Source organism: Arachis stenosperma, chromosome 6, assembly GCF_014773155.1.
Source record: "Arachis stenosperma cultivar V10309 chromosome 6, arast.V10309.gnm1.PFL2, whole genome shotgun sequence".
In the NCBI taxonomy this organism is placed as follows: Eukaryota; Viridiplantae; Streptophyta; class Magnoliopsida; order Fabales; family Fabaceae; genus Arachis; species Arachis stenosperma.
The window spans coordinates 83,349,532-83,366,025 of record NC_080382.1 but is presented as its reverse complement, the minus strand read 5'-3'; the positions used below and the strand labels follow the sequence as shown (position 1 = coordinate 83,366,025).

At 32.5% G+C, this 16,494-nt stretch overlaps 2 protein-coding genes across 2 annotated transcripts; one reads left to right on the top strand and one right to left on the bottom strand.

Annotated features, from left to right (window-relative positions):
* Positions 1-1,916: 1,916 nt before the first annotated feature.
* On the top strand, positions 1,917-8,125 carry LOC130934246 (uncharacterized). The gene is made up of 6 exons (XM_057863833.1): positions 1,917-1,950; positions 2,432-2,674; positions 2,870-2,926; positions 6,948-7,291; positions 7,496-7,690; positions 7,922-8,125. Exons 1-6 carry the CDS (start codon positions 1,917-1,919, stop codon positions 8,123-8,125), a joined length of 1,077 nt encoding a protein of 358 aa, XP_057719816.1.
* Positions 8,126-11,514: 3,389 nt separating this feature from the next.
* Positions 11,515-12,636, bottom strand: LOC130934245 (uncharacterized). The gene has a single exon (XM_057863832.1). It carries the CDS (start codon positions 12,634-12,636, stop codon positions 11,515-11,517), a length of 1,122 nt encoding a protein of 373 aa, XP_057719815.1.
* Positions 12,637-16,494: the final 3,858 nt, after the last annotated feature.

Sequence of the window (16,494 nt, the reverse complement as noted above, 5' to 3'; positions counted from 1 at the left end):
AAGGGTTAAGGAGCTCTGTTTATATTTTCTATGGGTTATTAATCTATGTTTATTTATTTTGAAGTCTTGCATTGATCTATTTCATGATTAAGTTACTTGTTTTTCATTCAGATTAATATTATCGAAAGGTATGCTAATCTCTTTTTAATTCTTTTATTATAATTGGAAATTTTGATATTTGAATTAAGCTTGAAAACTTTTTCACATGACTTTTTGAATTCGGCTAGAAATAGTGGTTCAATTAGTGTGCGATACATACATGATTTTAATCACTCTAATTATAAGTGACATATAATTCATATTAGAACAACTTTTGAAATTTGTGTTTTCTTTTAAGATTTAAATGGACAGGACTAACTTGTTCGACCTAAGGACTACTTTTAAATCTTAATTGAATCTAAAATCAGTTTTTTTACTTAATCTCTTGATTAATTAATTGATGACTAATTAATGCTTGAGGAACTGAGGAGCCGATGAATTGAAAATCAATTACTAAATATTTTTTCGTGAAAGAATTTTGCAATTTCAAGGTATTTAAATAAGGTTTGATTTCTCAAATAAGCATAAACATCTCCGTAGCCCTTGACTCTCACCATCACTGTCTTCTCTCAAATCATCATTCAAGCTCACTGTTTGTGGCATTCAAGCATTCAACATTCAAGATTTTCAAAGCTCTCACCAAGGCTCAATCTTGCACTCCTCATCAATCAGGTTTTATCAATCTAATTAGGCTTTTAATCTGATAATTACTTTTTCTATCCTTGAATTCTTGTGGGAACGATACCGTGGTATTACTTGAATAATTCGATGCACTTGCTGGTATCTGTGAGCTTCAATTTTTACTCATCAGTGGTGCTAATTTCATAAAAGCTAGGGGCTTTATTTTGAAACTTTATTTGGTTAATTTTGATTAAGGAACTATGCCTCGAGAACTTTTTAGTGAATTTAACGTATTTGAACTTGATTGGTTAAACAAAAATAATTTTTTATTGACTAATTCAAATTAAAGAAATATGTTTTCGGAATGTTGGTGAAATCTTAAGTAATAAGGGTTAATTGAAGAATTAATTTGTTTGATTTTGAAGTAATTAAGTGATTGATTTAAGAATAAATGATTATGTTGTTTTGATTAGGATTGTAATTTGTAAACAGGATGATTTTTGAATCTTTTGAAAGAGATTTAAGCTTGAAATGGTTTTGAAGTTGCTTTTGAGTTTCCGAAAAATGTTACGAAAAAAGGTGTTGGTTTTTAAGGAAAATGATTTGAGAAAAAGTGTTAAATAGTGTGTAGTAAGAAAAGTGGTATTTTGTAAAGGATGAAATGATAATTTAACTGGTTTTCGAAAGAATGAATTTGGAAAGATGTATGTTTTGAATGTGCTAAGTTTTTGGGTAACAAGTGATTTCTGACTAAGTTCGACGGGCCATAACTAGGCCTTCAGACCTCGAAATTTTTTGAAACTTATTTTAAATAAAAATGGGATTGTACTAGTTTATGTCATTTGAAGAACGAACGAGAAATGGTTTTTGAAATAAATGTTATGAGGGTTTGAAAACTGTACTATAAAACTGAAACTTTGAAATTTTGCAGCACACTAGAATTTTGTTGGTGCACACACACACAAAGGTGTGCATGCACACTATACAGGGCCATTGATGAAGCCTGTGAGTGCGCACAAGGTGGTGCGTACGCACACCAACAAAAAGTTGCAAGTTGCGCGTACACACAGGGTGGTGCGCACGCACCTATCGGGGAAATTGGCTCTGTTCTGTGCGTGCGAACAAAGGTGTGTGCGTACACGTCATGTTTTCTTGGAAAGAACTCTGTTTTTGTCTTTATAGTCTTCCCGGCAAGCTTGTAACCCTGTGAATCTCATATGATTTTTGATAACTAATTTTTTAGCTTTGAAATTAGCATGGGTAAATCCAATAAATCTGAGTTTCCAATTGGTATGTGAACCCAGTTGTGAATCTATAACAATATATAATGGGAAAACCCATTTTTGGTGTCCAATTTTTCTTTCCATTTTTATCCTTTTTAGTAACCTACCTCCAGTTACAGCATTCTGCTATTCCATTTCCATCCACGTTCATCTCATTATAACTTCTCCACGTTAATTTCTCTCACATCACGTTAGTGCAACAGTTACAAAATTCTACTACTTAATTCTCCACTACTGCATCAGTTAATTCCTCTCACATCAATTACTTCGTCAATTGTATTATTCCCAATTTTTTCTCTTAATCTCTCTCACTTCACTGGTTACTCCATATCTCTCCGTAATAGAAAAAATTTCTTTTATTTTTCCTCTGTCTTCTCCTGCATTCTTCTCACTTCGCCTAAATATAATGTAAAATCTTCTGTAATTTATTTTTTGTCATTAAATAAAAGTGTATAATTGTTTTTATATGTTTCTTTGATTAATTATAGTTGACAACATACCAATGGAAGATTCACGTGGAAGTGGTCGACGAACTTGGCAAGACTATGCCAGACAACGAAGACAAAATATGAGTGAAGAACAGAGGCAGCAACACCTTGCCAGAAGGCGTGCCAGTTACCGAGAGAGTATTAGACGAGGAAAACAAATCGATACATCAAGTGGACCAACTAACATGGCAACACCATTACAAGATATCACAAATATACCTCCTCAACAATACTCTATATCAGGTACTCTAAATTATACTTCTCAGTAACAAATTTATATTGTTAGTTTATTATTTAATATGAATTATTTTTTACGATATATCTATGTTACTGGACTCTTAGTACGTACCAATTATGTATAATCTATTTCTTGAGTGTACCCTTAAATTATCAAATTACATTATTTTCATCTTAATAATGAATTTTTTACATATACAGATACTCACAATAACACCGGAGCTGGTTCAAGTAATATACCAAACGATCCAAATATGGGTAGGAATCTTATATTTATATTTATTTAATTAATAATAATTTATTTTTCCTTAAATTTTGATTCAATAACTCTTTTATTATTGGCCTAAATAATATTATTATATTATCTTAAATGTAATTTACATCATTATAACTGTATTATTATAAGAAAAACATATATATATTCACTGTTTAATAATATATTTGTTATTAAATTTTCTTATTCTGTAAAAAAAACTTAATAGATAATTCTGGTATATTTTTTTAACTTTTTTTCTACAATTTAGTTCGTCATTTAATTTGAATTATTTCTACAGTATCTCTATGTTACCGTACTCTACCGAATGTACTTTTAAATTCTCAGCCTACATTATTTTCATCTTAAGAATAAATTTTTTAAATATTTAGATACTCATAATAAAAGCGAAACTGATTCAAGTAATAAATCGAATGGTAATAAATATGGATAGGACTCCTGTATATTTATTTAATTAATAGTAATTTATTTTTTCATAAATTTTGATTCAATAGATCTTCCATTATTGTCCTACAATTTTCTCGCGCCGTATCATTATAAACAAATTAAATTAGATATATGTTTAATATTATAATTGTAGCTTAAATTTTTTCACTGTATAACAAAAAAAATTAGTTGATAATTTCAATATTTTTTTAATACTTTTCCTTCTAAAGAATAAATATATCAGAAGTGATTATTTTTTCATTACATAAATTTAAATTGATAAATTTACTATTTCAATATTATAAGTTATAGATGCTACCAGTTTAATATAATTTTTATATTCACGAATTATTTATCTCTAAAGAAAAATTATACACTGTAAAATATAATCATTTAAAATATATTATTGTCGTTCCCAAACAGTCCAAATATGGGAAGGAATCCTATATATTTATACATATATCTATTTAATTAATAATTATTTATTTTTTCTTAAATTTTGATTCCATAAATCTTTTATTATTGGCCTAAATAATATTATTATAGATATTATTATATTGTCTTAATGTACTTTATATAATTATAATCTCAATTATTAAATAGTTTAATAATTTTTTAATATAATATTATACTGCCAAACAATTTTTATAATTGTATTATTATAAAAAAATATATATGTTTAATGTTTAATAATATATTTATTATTAAAATTTAGTAGATAATTCTGGTATTTTTTAAATTTTAATTCTACAATTTAATTTGCCATTTAATTTGAATTATTTCTACAATATCTCTATGTTAATGTACTCTTAGTACTATTTATTTGTAATTTATCTATCGAATGTACTCTTAAATTGTCAACATACATTATTTTCATGTTAATAATAAATTTTTTAAATATTTAGATACTCATAATAAAAACAAAACTGATTCAAGTAATAGACTAAATGGTAATAAATATGGATAGAACTCCTGTATATTTATTTAATTAATAGTAATTTCTTTTTTCATAAATTTTGATTCAATAAACCTTCCATTATTGACCTATATAATATTATTATAAGAATAAATAAAATGTTCTCGCATCGCATCATTATAAAAAAAATTATATTAGAAGATATATGTGTTTAATAATATAATTGTAACCTAAATTTTTTTACTATATAACAAAAATAATTAAATTTTCGATATTTTTTTTATACTTTTCCTTATCAAAAATAGATATATCAGAAGTATTAATTTCTTCACTACATAAATTTAAATTGATAAATTTACTATTTTTAATATAATTATTATGCTACCAGTTTAATATAATTTTTATATTCACGAATTATTTATCTCTAAAGAAAAATTAAACACCGTAAAATATAATCATTTAAAATACATTATTGTCGTTCCAATAATATGATTGCTATTATTCAGATGCTCATAATAATAGTGGTCCAATTAATATCTAATAGAATTTTATGTTTCATATCTTTTTTAATATTCTACAATTCTTTTAAACGTTTTATTTAATACACAAAAAAGGTTAAAATATTTTTAATAAATATATATAACATTGAAAAAAATAAATGATAATTTCTTCACTTAATAAATCTATTATACGGTTACACTTGAATTTTTTTTTTCAAATGGTGACTTTTTACAGGAACTCTAACTGCCTATCATGTATTTGTATTCTACGGTCACTATCTATTTTTTTAGTTATTCAGCGTTTGAATAATTATGATATTAATGGGTATTCTACGTTTTCTATTACTTCCAATCAATTTAATTTGGTATGATTTGTTTCTTTAAAAGTAACCTCTCAATTACTACTGATAGTGTACAGACTTAATTTAATGAAAAATTTTATAACTTTGTTGATGTGTTCTTTTTGCATACTATCAGAAATTCATGGAAATAGATCTGATCAAAACAGTAGACGTGAAGAAAATGTAACTTGTTAGTATTGTACTTTTTTTTTCTTTATATATTTACTATTGTGACATAATTTTAATAGGTAAATAAATTTATAAAAAAAAATTTATTTTATCCTTATCTGTTAGCATATTAATGTATTCATAGTAAACATTAAGTGTGAGCATAATTAGTGTTAAAAAAATTATTTATTTAAGATCATTACAAGAACCAATTATAAAAAAAGAGTGCCAGTGCCTAACAAAAAAAAAATTTAAAATCTATACACAAAAAAATTTTATAAAAACCAATAAAATACTTAAAATATTTATTTGCCAATTAAAATAAAAAATATGTAAACTTTAGCAAAAATAATAAAATAGGTAATTTAAAAAAATTTATATTTTATTGAATCATTCTGTTATAATTCACACAAACATGACTTTATACAATAATTAAATAAAATGTAAAAAAATTTATTTATTTAAGATCATTACAAGAACTAATTATAAAAAAAGAGTGTCCGTGCCTAACAAAAAAACAATTAAAATCTATACACAAAAAATCTATAAAAACCAATATAATACTTAAAATATTTATTTGCCAATCAAAATGAAAAATATGGAAACTTAAGCGAAAACGAAAAAAAATTAATTTAAAAAATTTTATATTTTGTTGAATTATTTTATTATTATAATTCACACAAATATGACAACATAAAATGATTAAATAAAATATATTTTATGAAATAAAATAAATAGTAAAAATTAAAATGATAACTCTAGGCGAAAGCATACAAAATAAAAATTATTAGAAGTAATAGAATAAATAAAATATGAACCAATATTATCGTCATGTATTGTATTATTTCGACCAGCAATATCTAAACATTTAAAAAACATGAAACAAAACATACAAGATAAAAAATTTGGCCAAAGGCAAAAATTGTCATATCCTATATAAGATAATTAACTAAAAAATGCTATAAGACAATTGATGAATAGAGAACTTTATACAAAAAAAAATTATGATATATAAAGAAAGTAATTTTTTTAAAAAAATTATTTATTTCAGACTCAATCTATATTGTATTGACTATTTAATCTAAAAAAATAATCCATGATAAACATAGTGTTACCATATAAACAAAAATATATAATGGAACAAGAAAATAATAAACATTTAGAATAATATAATGTTGTTATAGATCGTAAGTGATTTTAACTTTGTTATAACAGTTTCGAATAAAAGGTTTTAAACAAAATAATTTTATTAAAAAAAGAATAAAATTATATTGCTACAGAATAAATAATATTTCTTTATAATTAAAAGAATAAAAACATGTATTTAACGAATAAAAAACATCTTTAGAAAGAATAAAATAAAATATTTTATAATTAAAGTTGTTAAATACATCTGAATGACAAAATTTAAAAAAAATAAAGTCAAACAACATCACAATATTATACAATGTAACAAAGTCAAGAAAAATGATTGAAACATCACTTAAATATTTGATAGCTACTTATCTCTTTTTTATGATGACTACTATAATGGAAGTAATTTTTTGTATGTATAATCAACAAAGAACTATTTTTTTAGTTGTTACAAAATTCATCATTTTATGATTTTCATTATGAATGTAACCAAATATATGTTAATTTAATACGAGTACAGAAATTAGACAAATTGTTCGAGCATCCCATAATTGTGCTCGAAATTTTCAAGAGGATGGAATAATAATTCGAACTCCACTACCAGTCCCAAGGACATGTCATTACTGTAGCGCACGTCTATTTCACCATGAGACGTTCGAGATGTGCTGTAATGGGGGAAAAGTCTCTCTTCCCCGAGTAAATGCTCCTCAGGAATTGCTTGAAATCTTCTTAGACCCCTCTGCAGAAGGAAACCATTTTAGAAAACATATTCGTGGATACAATCATGTATTTTCCTTCACTTCGTGTGGTGTGCACATAGACGAACAACTGGCTATAACAGGTCGTGGTATATATACATTTCGTGCTCAAGGCTCAATATATCACAGTATAGGAGGATTTCATCCGGATCAGGGCACGCGGCCACGGTTTTTGCAACTGTACATATATGATACTGATCACGAATTGCAGAATAGGATGCTGGAGAACACACAACTACATGAAACATTAGTTTTCAAGTTACAACAATTGCTACACCGGTATAGTCCTTTTCTCCATGTGTTTCGCCAGCTTGCACAACGGTCAGATGTACATGAGTGTAGTTTGGTCATTAAAGAGCGACCTGCTAATCAGCCACAATATAGTCTTCCAACTGCGTCGCAGGTAGCAGCCATAATTGTTGGTGATAACGTTGAAACAATGATTCGTGGGCGAGATATTAAGGTGCAAACTCATGCTGGTAGCCTACGAAGGATTCAGGAATTCGTTGGCTATTACGATCCACTACAATATCCTCTTCTTTTTCCATTTGGAACTCATGGATGGGATATCAATACCTGAAGTCAAAGTGGCGGCAAAGTATCGTGCCGAACATATAATAGTTATATGCTCCAGGTACAAATCTCCATTTCCTACGCAGTATAGACTTCAATAAAATTATGCCAAAAAATTGATCAATGTATCTAATCTTTTTTGCAAATTCTAAAAAATTTGTAGATCCGCCCCGATGATCATTCCACCGTATTGCAAGCAGGACGACTACTACAACAATATGTTGTTGATAACTATGTGAAAATTGAAACCGGAAAGTTAAGATGGGTTCGAAATAGACAGAAGAAATTACGGGCTGAATTATACCAAGGTTTACAAGATGCTTTGCACACAGGAGAAACTAATGCAGGTAAATATTGTTGTATCTAATTGCTACTTCGAAAATCATTAAGAATTACTGATGAGTATTTTATTTTGGTTGAGACAAGAATCTCTCCCAAAACAACACCAATCTAACCGGCAAGTGCACCGGGTCGCATCAAGTAATAAAAACTCACGGGAGTGAGGTCGATCCCACAGGGATTGAAGGATTGAGCAATTTTAGTTTAGTGGTTGAATTAGTCAAGCGAATCAAGATTTGGTTGATTGATGGGTAACTTGCAGAATTTAAATTGCATTGAAAGTAAAGAGAACACGAAATAAATTGCTGAATCTTAAAGAGCAAGAAAGTAAATGGCAGAAACTTAAAGAGCAAGTAATGTAAATTGCAAGAATCTTAAATGACAAGAAATGTAAATGGTTTGAAATGTAAAGGGGATTGGGACTTGGATTTGCAGGAATTAAACAAAGAGAAATTAAATTGCATCAAACAGAAGAGTAATTGGAAATTAGGATTGAATTAAATTCAAACAGACAAGTAAATTGAACAATTAGTGCAAGAAACAGAAAATTGAAATGGTAAATTTAGATCTCAGGTACCAGAGACTAGAAAACCGAGTCTAGATCTCAATGCCCTCCTAGATCCAACAAGAACAATGGCAAAGGAATTTTAAATTGCAAAGAGAATAGATGAAGAAGCAATTAACCGAACTGAAAATTAAATTGCAGTGAAAATCAAAAGAGAGATCTAAGGTGAGATTGAAACAGAATTCCTTCAATTCTCCAACCCAAGATCCAAGACAAGTGTAATTGAAATTGAAAGCAATTAAACTAAGGAAATAAAGATCACTCAGGCTCCCAAAACAGAAAAGAAAACTCTCTAAAAACTCTCAAAAGGGAAGCTCTCCGACTAACTTGAATCTTAGCCTATTTATACACTTTCTTCAATTGATCTTCAAGCCTTGAGTTGGGCCTTTGCTCTTGATGGAATTGGGTTGAAAGAGGCCTTGGTTGATTGCTCTTGAAGTTTGGAGAGAAACCTAAGTGAACCAATTGAACCGGATTTGGGTTTTGCAAAGTTGGATTCAAAGTTAGCCTCAAAGTTAGGGGGCTAACTTTGAGGCCAACTTTTCATATCAGCAAAACCAATTTCCTGCATCTCACGTTGGTGCCAACGTTAGGGGGCTAACTTTGACCCTAACGTTGGCCTTGCTTTGTGTTGGTGTGGCGCCAACGTTAGCCTCCAAGTTAGGGGGCTAACGTTGGCGCAAACGTTGGCAGCCCTGGAGGAGAGTTCTCATGCCAACGTTAGCCTCCAAGTTAGGGGGCTAACGTTGGCGCAAACGTTGGCACACCCTGGGAGCAAATCTTCATGCCAACGTTAGCCTCCAAGTTAGGGGGCTAACGTTGGCGCAAACGTGGAACACCCTGGGAAGCATTTTCAATTTCCAACGTTAGCCTCCAAGTTAGGGGGCTAACGTTGAGGCTAACTTTAAGTCCAAAAGTTTGTGCCAACGTTTGAGGGCTAACTTCAACTCCAACTTCATTCTTCCTGGTTCAATTTCACTTGTTTCATTGTCTTCTCTTAGCTTCTAGCCATTCCTTCTCACTTCAATCCTTTTCCAAGCTTTCTTCACCTATCATAAATCAACCAAACACATCAAAGCTATGCTTGAAATCATGAGATGATCATTCTATCCTAATATGCACCAATTATGGCATCAAACCTCATGATTTTGCATCAATTCACATATGGTTGATTCAATCAAAGGAAGCATGAAAATCTACCCAATTGGCTTGCTTGTAACTCAAGAAAGTGCATAATTCAAGTAAAAACAAACGAAAAAGGCTAGTAAAACTAGGCTAAGATGACTTGTCATCACAACACCAAACTTAAAGCTTGCTTGTCCCCAAGCAAGAAATGAATTATGCTCAGAGGTTCTTTTAATTAAGACGGATTGAAGAACACTTGTAAAGTACAGTGAGTGAAGTGATCAAGTAACAGTGGGATGAACTCTAAATCATATGCTCATGCAAGGGCTTCAGTGCTCACTAGTCCTCACATATTGGGAGTCATAGGTCTTAGGATTTTCATCCAAATGGTATCATGGAGATCTCTTTATATGTAATCACCTTGAAGCAGCTTATAGTTTCTGTGCTTTGGCCTCGACTCTAAGTGTCATGTCTCAAGGCGGCTCTTTAGATAAGTTTTCAATCAATACTCCTAAACCAGTTGGTTTTAAGGTATTAGGTGTTAAAGCACCCCTCAGGATTTACTTGCTCAAGCCTCTTTCCTTGACACACTTCAACCACAAGCATTTACTAGGATAACAACTCTTTGAGTTCTTGTTTCTTTCTTTCTTTTTCTGCCTAGTAATTGATGCTCAGAGCCTTGGGCCATGTTCTTTTTGTTTTTGCATTTTCTTTTCTTTTTTTTTTGTTTTGTTTGCTGCTTCTTGGATCAATAGATTTTTGAGAATCTCTACAATACTTCTTTGAACTCCATGTCCTGCCTATGAGCTCCCATGCAAGTTTTCACAAGCATGCAACCTCAATACATGATCATACAACTAGAACCACCACTTCTCCTAATCTTTTGCTTGCCTCAAAAACTGATTTATTCCTCAATCCTTCTTTTCAAAGAACTTTCATGTGATGCATTCTTGAAATTGAGTGCAAACAAGTTTTGAAGATAAGAATGTTGTGACTGATAAGCCTTCTTGCTTATTGAATTATAAAGGAAGATTATGCTATGCAGGCAGGCAGGAATATAAAAAGAAAACTATATGATGCAGACAAACAGGGCAATTAAGGATACAATCCAACTTTTAATCACAGCAACATTTGATGTAAAATATCACTTAACAATACAACCTGTTGGAGTTCACTTGCTTTCCTTCTCATCATCATCATTGCTAGCCTTTATGTTCATATTGATGATGTGTAATCCCTCCAAAGGCTTGTATGACATTCTGCAATGTTATTAAAAGTTGCTTGTTCCCCAAGCACTTAGAAACAGTGGTTAGTCTGCATAATTTATTTGTGGGCTTTTTGAACTTACTTTGGTGTGGGAACACCAAACTTAGTTCCTTGCCAATGCATCAAATTAACCATGTGTGAAATTCTTTCTTCTTTTTCTCAAGTAAAAACTAGAAAACAGCAAGATAATCAACTAGTTCGTCTAAATGCATGAAGCTAGCATTATGGTAGAAAGTAAGAATGTGATTTATGATGGGATTTTGGTGGAACACCAAACTTAGAATTCTTCATTCTCTCTTAGATTGTTTTGGTGTGCAACACCAAACTTAGCTTCTTGCAATCTTGACAAAACTAATTAACAGTTTTATTGAATTGGATATGAAAGGATGGTTACCTCTGGTTGGGTTGCCTCCCAACAAGCGCTCTTTTATTGTCACTAGCTTGACATCCTCTGTACTTGTTTAGCTCGGAGTTTGTACTTCCTTCTCCTTGTCCCCTTGTCTTCCTAAGTGAAACTTTGCCTGATGATGTTCATCTTGGATGAGTGATTCTTTTCCTTTAGCCATCTTCTCACTCACTTCTGTGATGCTCTTAGCTAACTGTTTCATTTGCCTCTCAATTCTTCCAAATGAGACTTCATGGTTTTTGCTTATCATCTCTTGATGTTTCATCATTCTTTCTACTAAGACTTCCAGATTAGTGATCCTCTGACAATCTTGTGAAATTGGTTGGTTGTGGGGTGTTAGGGGTTGGAAGGATGGATGATGTGGTGGTATGTAATGGTTGTTGTTGGTAAGGTGGTGTTTTTGCAGGATTGGGAAGTTGGGGTTGTTGTAGTTGAAGTCCCTTTGTTCCTGATGTTGAGATTCAATTCTTAGATAAGAATATGGTTTCCATGGTGGAAATTGTGCCTTCACTGCAGCAGAATGGAGAAAATCAATTTGTCTGGATATTGACTCCAATTGGCTCTGAGTCTGATTGTGCATCTGTTTGCTTTGATTCATGACTATCTTCATTCCTTCAGGATTCATTATCTCTTTTTCTGAAGTTGCATTCTGTGGGGTCTCAAATGAATGTTGGTTATTGGCTTTCTTATCATTGAGCTTTGCAGTTCCTTGGGCATTTGATGTTGCTTTGAAAAGGTTATCTAAGATGTAATCCACTGCTCTCCTTGTTTCTGGGGTTAATCCTTCATAGAACGCCCGGAAACCCTCTTTGTCATTTGCTTCCTTGTATCTTTCCCATGGTTTGAGCAATGATTCTTCCTCTCCTTGTATGAATGGCTGAATTCCCTCTTTCATCTTGATGTTTTGTTGGGATGAGGCGAATTTGGTCAGAAATTTGGTAACCAATTCGTCCCAACTGGTAATACTGCCTTGGGGCATAGTTTCGAGCCATTGTGCAGCTTCATCCCTTAGTGAGAAGGGAAATAACGAGAGCTTCCAGGTGTCATGATTTACACCTTCAAGATTTACAACACCACAAATTCTCAAAAAAGTGGATATGTGCTGGTTAGGATCCTCCAATGGATTCCCACCATAGGAGCAATTGTTCTTGATTAGTGTAACGAGTTGCGGCTTCATGTTGTGATGTTTTTCTTTCAAAGTTTCTTCTTCACTGATAGCCTTCCCTCGTGCCTCTCTTTTTTTCTTCTGTGACATAAATCAACAAACGGAACACACAGTGGTATTTTTGAAAATTGAGTGTAATCAGTTGAGACAAAACTTCAAATGGTTAGTGGGTTAGTAGAGGCAAATCTTCAAACAGTTAGTGGGTTAATCAAAAATTAAGAAAAAGTGCTTGATCTAAATTACCACCTCACTTAATCATTGTCAATCTAATCAATCCCCGGCAACGGCGCCAAAAACTTGATGGGATTATTTTGGTGGAGACAAGAATCTCTCCCAAAACAACACCAATCTAACCGGCAAGTGCATCGGGTCGCATCAAGTAATAAAAACTCACGGGAGTGAGGTCGATCCCACAGGGATTGATGGATCAAGCAACTTTAGTGGGTGATTAGTTTAGTCAAGCTAACATTGAGTGAATTGTGTGAAAAGTGACCAACAGAAAGTAAATTGCAAGAATTAAAAGTGCAGAAGCTAAATTTGACAGAAACTTAAATGGGCGGAAGCTTAAATGACAAGAAATGTAAATTGCAGTGAATGTAAAGGGGAGTGGGTGCTGGAAACTAAAGAAGGGAGTAATTCAAGCAACTGAAAATTTAAATTGCAGGAAGAATAAAGGAGTTGGGGTGCTGGGAATTAAAACTAAACAAGAGAATTCAAAGTGCAATCAAACAGAGAATTAAAAGATGCAGCATATTCAAATGGATTTGGAAAATTACTTGTAGAATCAAAATAGAAAGCAGCTTGGCTCAATTGCAAAATCTAAAAGAGAAATTGAAGATCTCAGGGGCTCAATGAGACTAGAAAACAAGTCTAGATCTCAAGTCCTTCCTTGATCCAACAGAGAAACAATTTGAAGAAGAAATAGAGATGAAAGCAATAAACAGAGTGTTGATTCAAATCCTTAATTCACTGAAATTTTGTAGAAGAAGAACAACGAGAATTCTCAAGGTGAGAATGAAAACATAATTTCTTCCAATCTCCACCCAAGATTCAAAACAGAAATGAAAACTAAAAGAGAGAGCTATCTACTCCTAATGCTCCCTAGTGGAGCCAGCCTCCTTCCAAATATGAAACAGATGCCTATTTATAAGCATCTCTACAAAATGAAAATGAAATTCAAAACAAATTACAATTAAAATGAAATTTCTATTCTAACTATCTTGTGCCTCTGAGTGGTGTCAATTGGGCCCTTGCTCTTGATGGAATTTGGTTGTTAAAGGCCTTGGTTGATTGCTCTTGGAGTTTGAAGAGGAACCGAATTGAACCGGGTTGAGTTTTGCAAAGTTGGATTAAAAGTTTGAGTCAAAGTTAGGGGTCTAACTTTGAGGCTAACTTTTCATATCAGCAAACCACATTTCCTGATGCCAACGTTGGTGCCAAAGTTAGGGGTCTAACTTTAGCGCCAACGTTGGCCCTTCCTCAAGCACAAATATGGCGCCAACTTTGTCCTCTTGTCATGTTGCTAATTTTATGCCCAATATAGACTATCATATATGGTTGGAAAGCTCTGAATGTCAGCTTTCTAACCCACTTGGAATCACTTCAATTGGACATCTACAACTCAAGTTATAATCATTTGAAGAGGGCATGGTCGCTGGCTTTGGTGTGCAGCGTTTGAGGTAACGTTAGCCCTCAAACGTTGGCGAAAACGCCAGTTCTGGAGGCTCAAATGTATTGTCCACCCCATACTATTATACATTGTTGGAAAGCCCTGGATGTCTACTTTCCAATGCCGTTGGGAGCACATTATTTGGAGCTCTACAGCTCGAGTTATACTCCTTTGAAGGTGCAGAGGTCAGTTGGCCTCACTGCAGGTTGCCACCATGTTCGTTTATGCACATTGCGGGGCAGTTTTATCCCTCAATTTTAGTGTCCACCATGCAGTGCCATATATGCTTGGAAAGCTCTTGATTCCTACTTTCCAATGCTTCTTGAATCACCTCATTTGGAGCTCTGTAGCTCAAGTTATTCTTGTTGGAAGTATACCCCTTCAAGCTGTTGTGGTGTGTGGCGCCAACGTTAGCCTCCAAGTTAGGGGGCTAACGTTGGCGCAAACGTTGAGCAACCCTGGGACAAATTTTTCATGCCAACGTTAGCCTCCAAGTTAGGGGGCTAACGTTGGCGCAAACTTGAGTAGCCCCTGGGAGAAATTCCAACTTCCCACGTTAGCCTTCAAGTTAGGGGGCTAACTTTGAGGCTAACTTTTCACCCAAAAGTTTTTGTCCTCTCTTCCTCCTTGTTTTGAGCCACGCTTTTCTTCCTTGATTTGGTCATGGGTCACGCTTTTAGAAGCGTGGCCTAAGCCTCCAAAGTGTGCTCCAACTTCAAAGTGTGCCCAAAATTCCTCTTTTCTTCTTTTTAGCTTATTTTGTGCTCTTTTTGCTTCTTTTTCTTCTTATTTCCTACAAAGTTTATCAAATCAAAAGATCAAAGAAATGTACCATTTAAGCACCAAAGAATGCAATATTTAAGCACTAATCATAAATTTCTTGTATGAAAAAGCATAGAAAAACATGACATGGTGACATGTCATCACAACACCAAACTTAAACCTTGCTTGTCCCCAAGCAAGAAAAGCATCATGCAATAAAGGTTGACAATCCAAGGCAAGAAGAATAGCAACTCAATGTTCATGGTAAACTAGTTTTCTATGCATGCTACAATCACAAAAGAAATGTAAATGATTGATGCTTCCATCTAGCTCAATTTATGAAATCTTTCTTTATATTTCTTCCTTGAAGCAAGCTTTTGATTTTCTTATTAGCTTCTCCTTTTGGGTACTTTGCCCCATGAGTTGATAACAAAGCTACGACTTCTAAATGCTTTGTTTTCAAGTATTACCACTTGATACATAAGCACCACAAGCATTTGATTAGAGGACTTCATTAAGCTCATTTTTCTTTTCTTTTCTTGACTCTCTAATCATTGATGCTCAGAGCCTTGAGCTTTGAGGGAGTGCTTTTGCACTTTGAGCCTAGCCTTAACTTCTAAGTGTTTTGTTTTCAAGCATTTGGCTTGATACATAAACACCACAAGCACTTAACAAATAAATTGCCATTGGTACTCAGAGCCTTCAGCTTTCTCATTCTTTCCCTTTTTCTTTTCTTGCTTTATTTTGCATTTACTTTCAAGGTTTTCATGATTTTAAAAGATTTCACAAGATGTCCTAGATGAAAACTTCAATTAAATAAAATCCAATGCAATTAAGCAACAATCAAACATACTAGCTTTCCAATACTTTTATGCACATGCTAAAATCTTCTTTAATGCCTTGTTTGTTTATGATCATGATACTTTGTTGCTTTTGAATTCACAAAACTCAAGTTGGTAATCATAATGAGATAGTACCATGTTGCAATTTAGAAACCAAACTATGCCTTTTCATACACACATGCATACAGAGAAGGTAAAGACAATCATGCAGTTTATAGTGCTTGAAACAAATGAGAGGAAAAGGAACTTTACAACCTTGTAGTTCATCTTCTCTATTGTTGTCGTTTTCCTCCCATTCTTCCTCTTTCCCTTGCCAACTCAAAATGCTTGCTCATCCTCAAGCAACAATTAGAACAACGGCTATGGGGCTAAGATGGATCATGAATGTCTTACACAATGAAAAGTTAGTAGTACATGTGTTCTAAGCAAGCAAAATTAAAGATAATAATCAAGGCACAAGAGACAGAGACATTTTGATTGCATAGATAAGAAGGTGTGCACAATACATTGCATAAAAGATAAGTGGCACACCAAACTTAGTGTGACACTTTCACTTGGAATTAATGCAAGTATCTTGTAAGAATTGGAACCAAATTT

Bases quoted from the DNA above. Each gene is read 5' to 3' on its own strand.
- LOC130934245 (XM_057863832.1), bottom strand. From the start codon at position 12,636: ATGAAGCCGCAACTCGTTACACTAATCAAGAACAATTGCTCCTATGGT.
- LOC130934246 (XM_057863833.1), top strand. From the start codon at position 1,917: ATGGGTAAATCCAATAAATCTGAGTTTCCAATTG. The intron at 2,927-6,947 runs GTAGGAATCTTA...ATACGAGTACAG, and splicing joins ACCAAACGATCCAAATATGG to AAATTAGACAAATTGTTCGA. The intron at 7,292-7,495 runs GCTCAAGGCTCA...GTGTTTCGCCAG, and splicing joins GTGGTATATATACATTTCGT to CTTGCACAACGGTCAGATGT.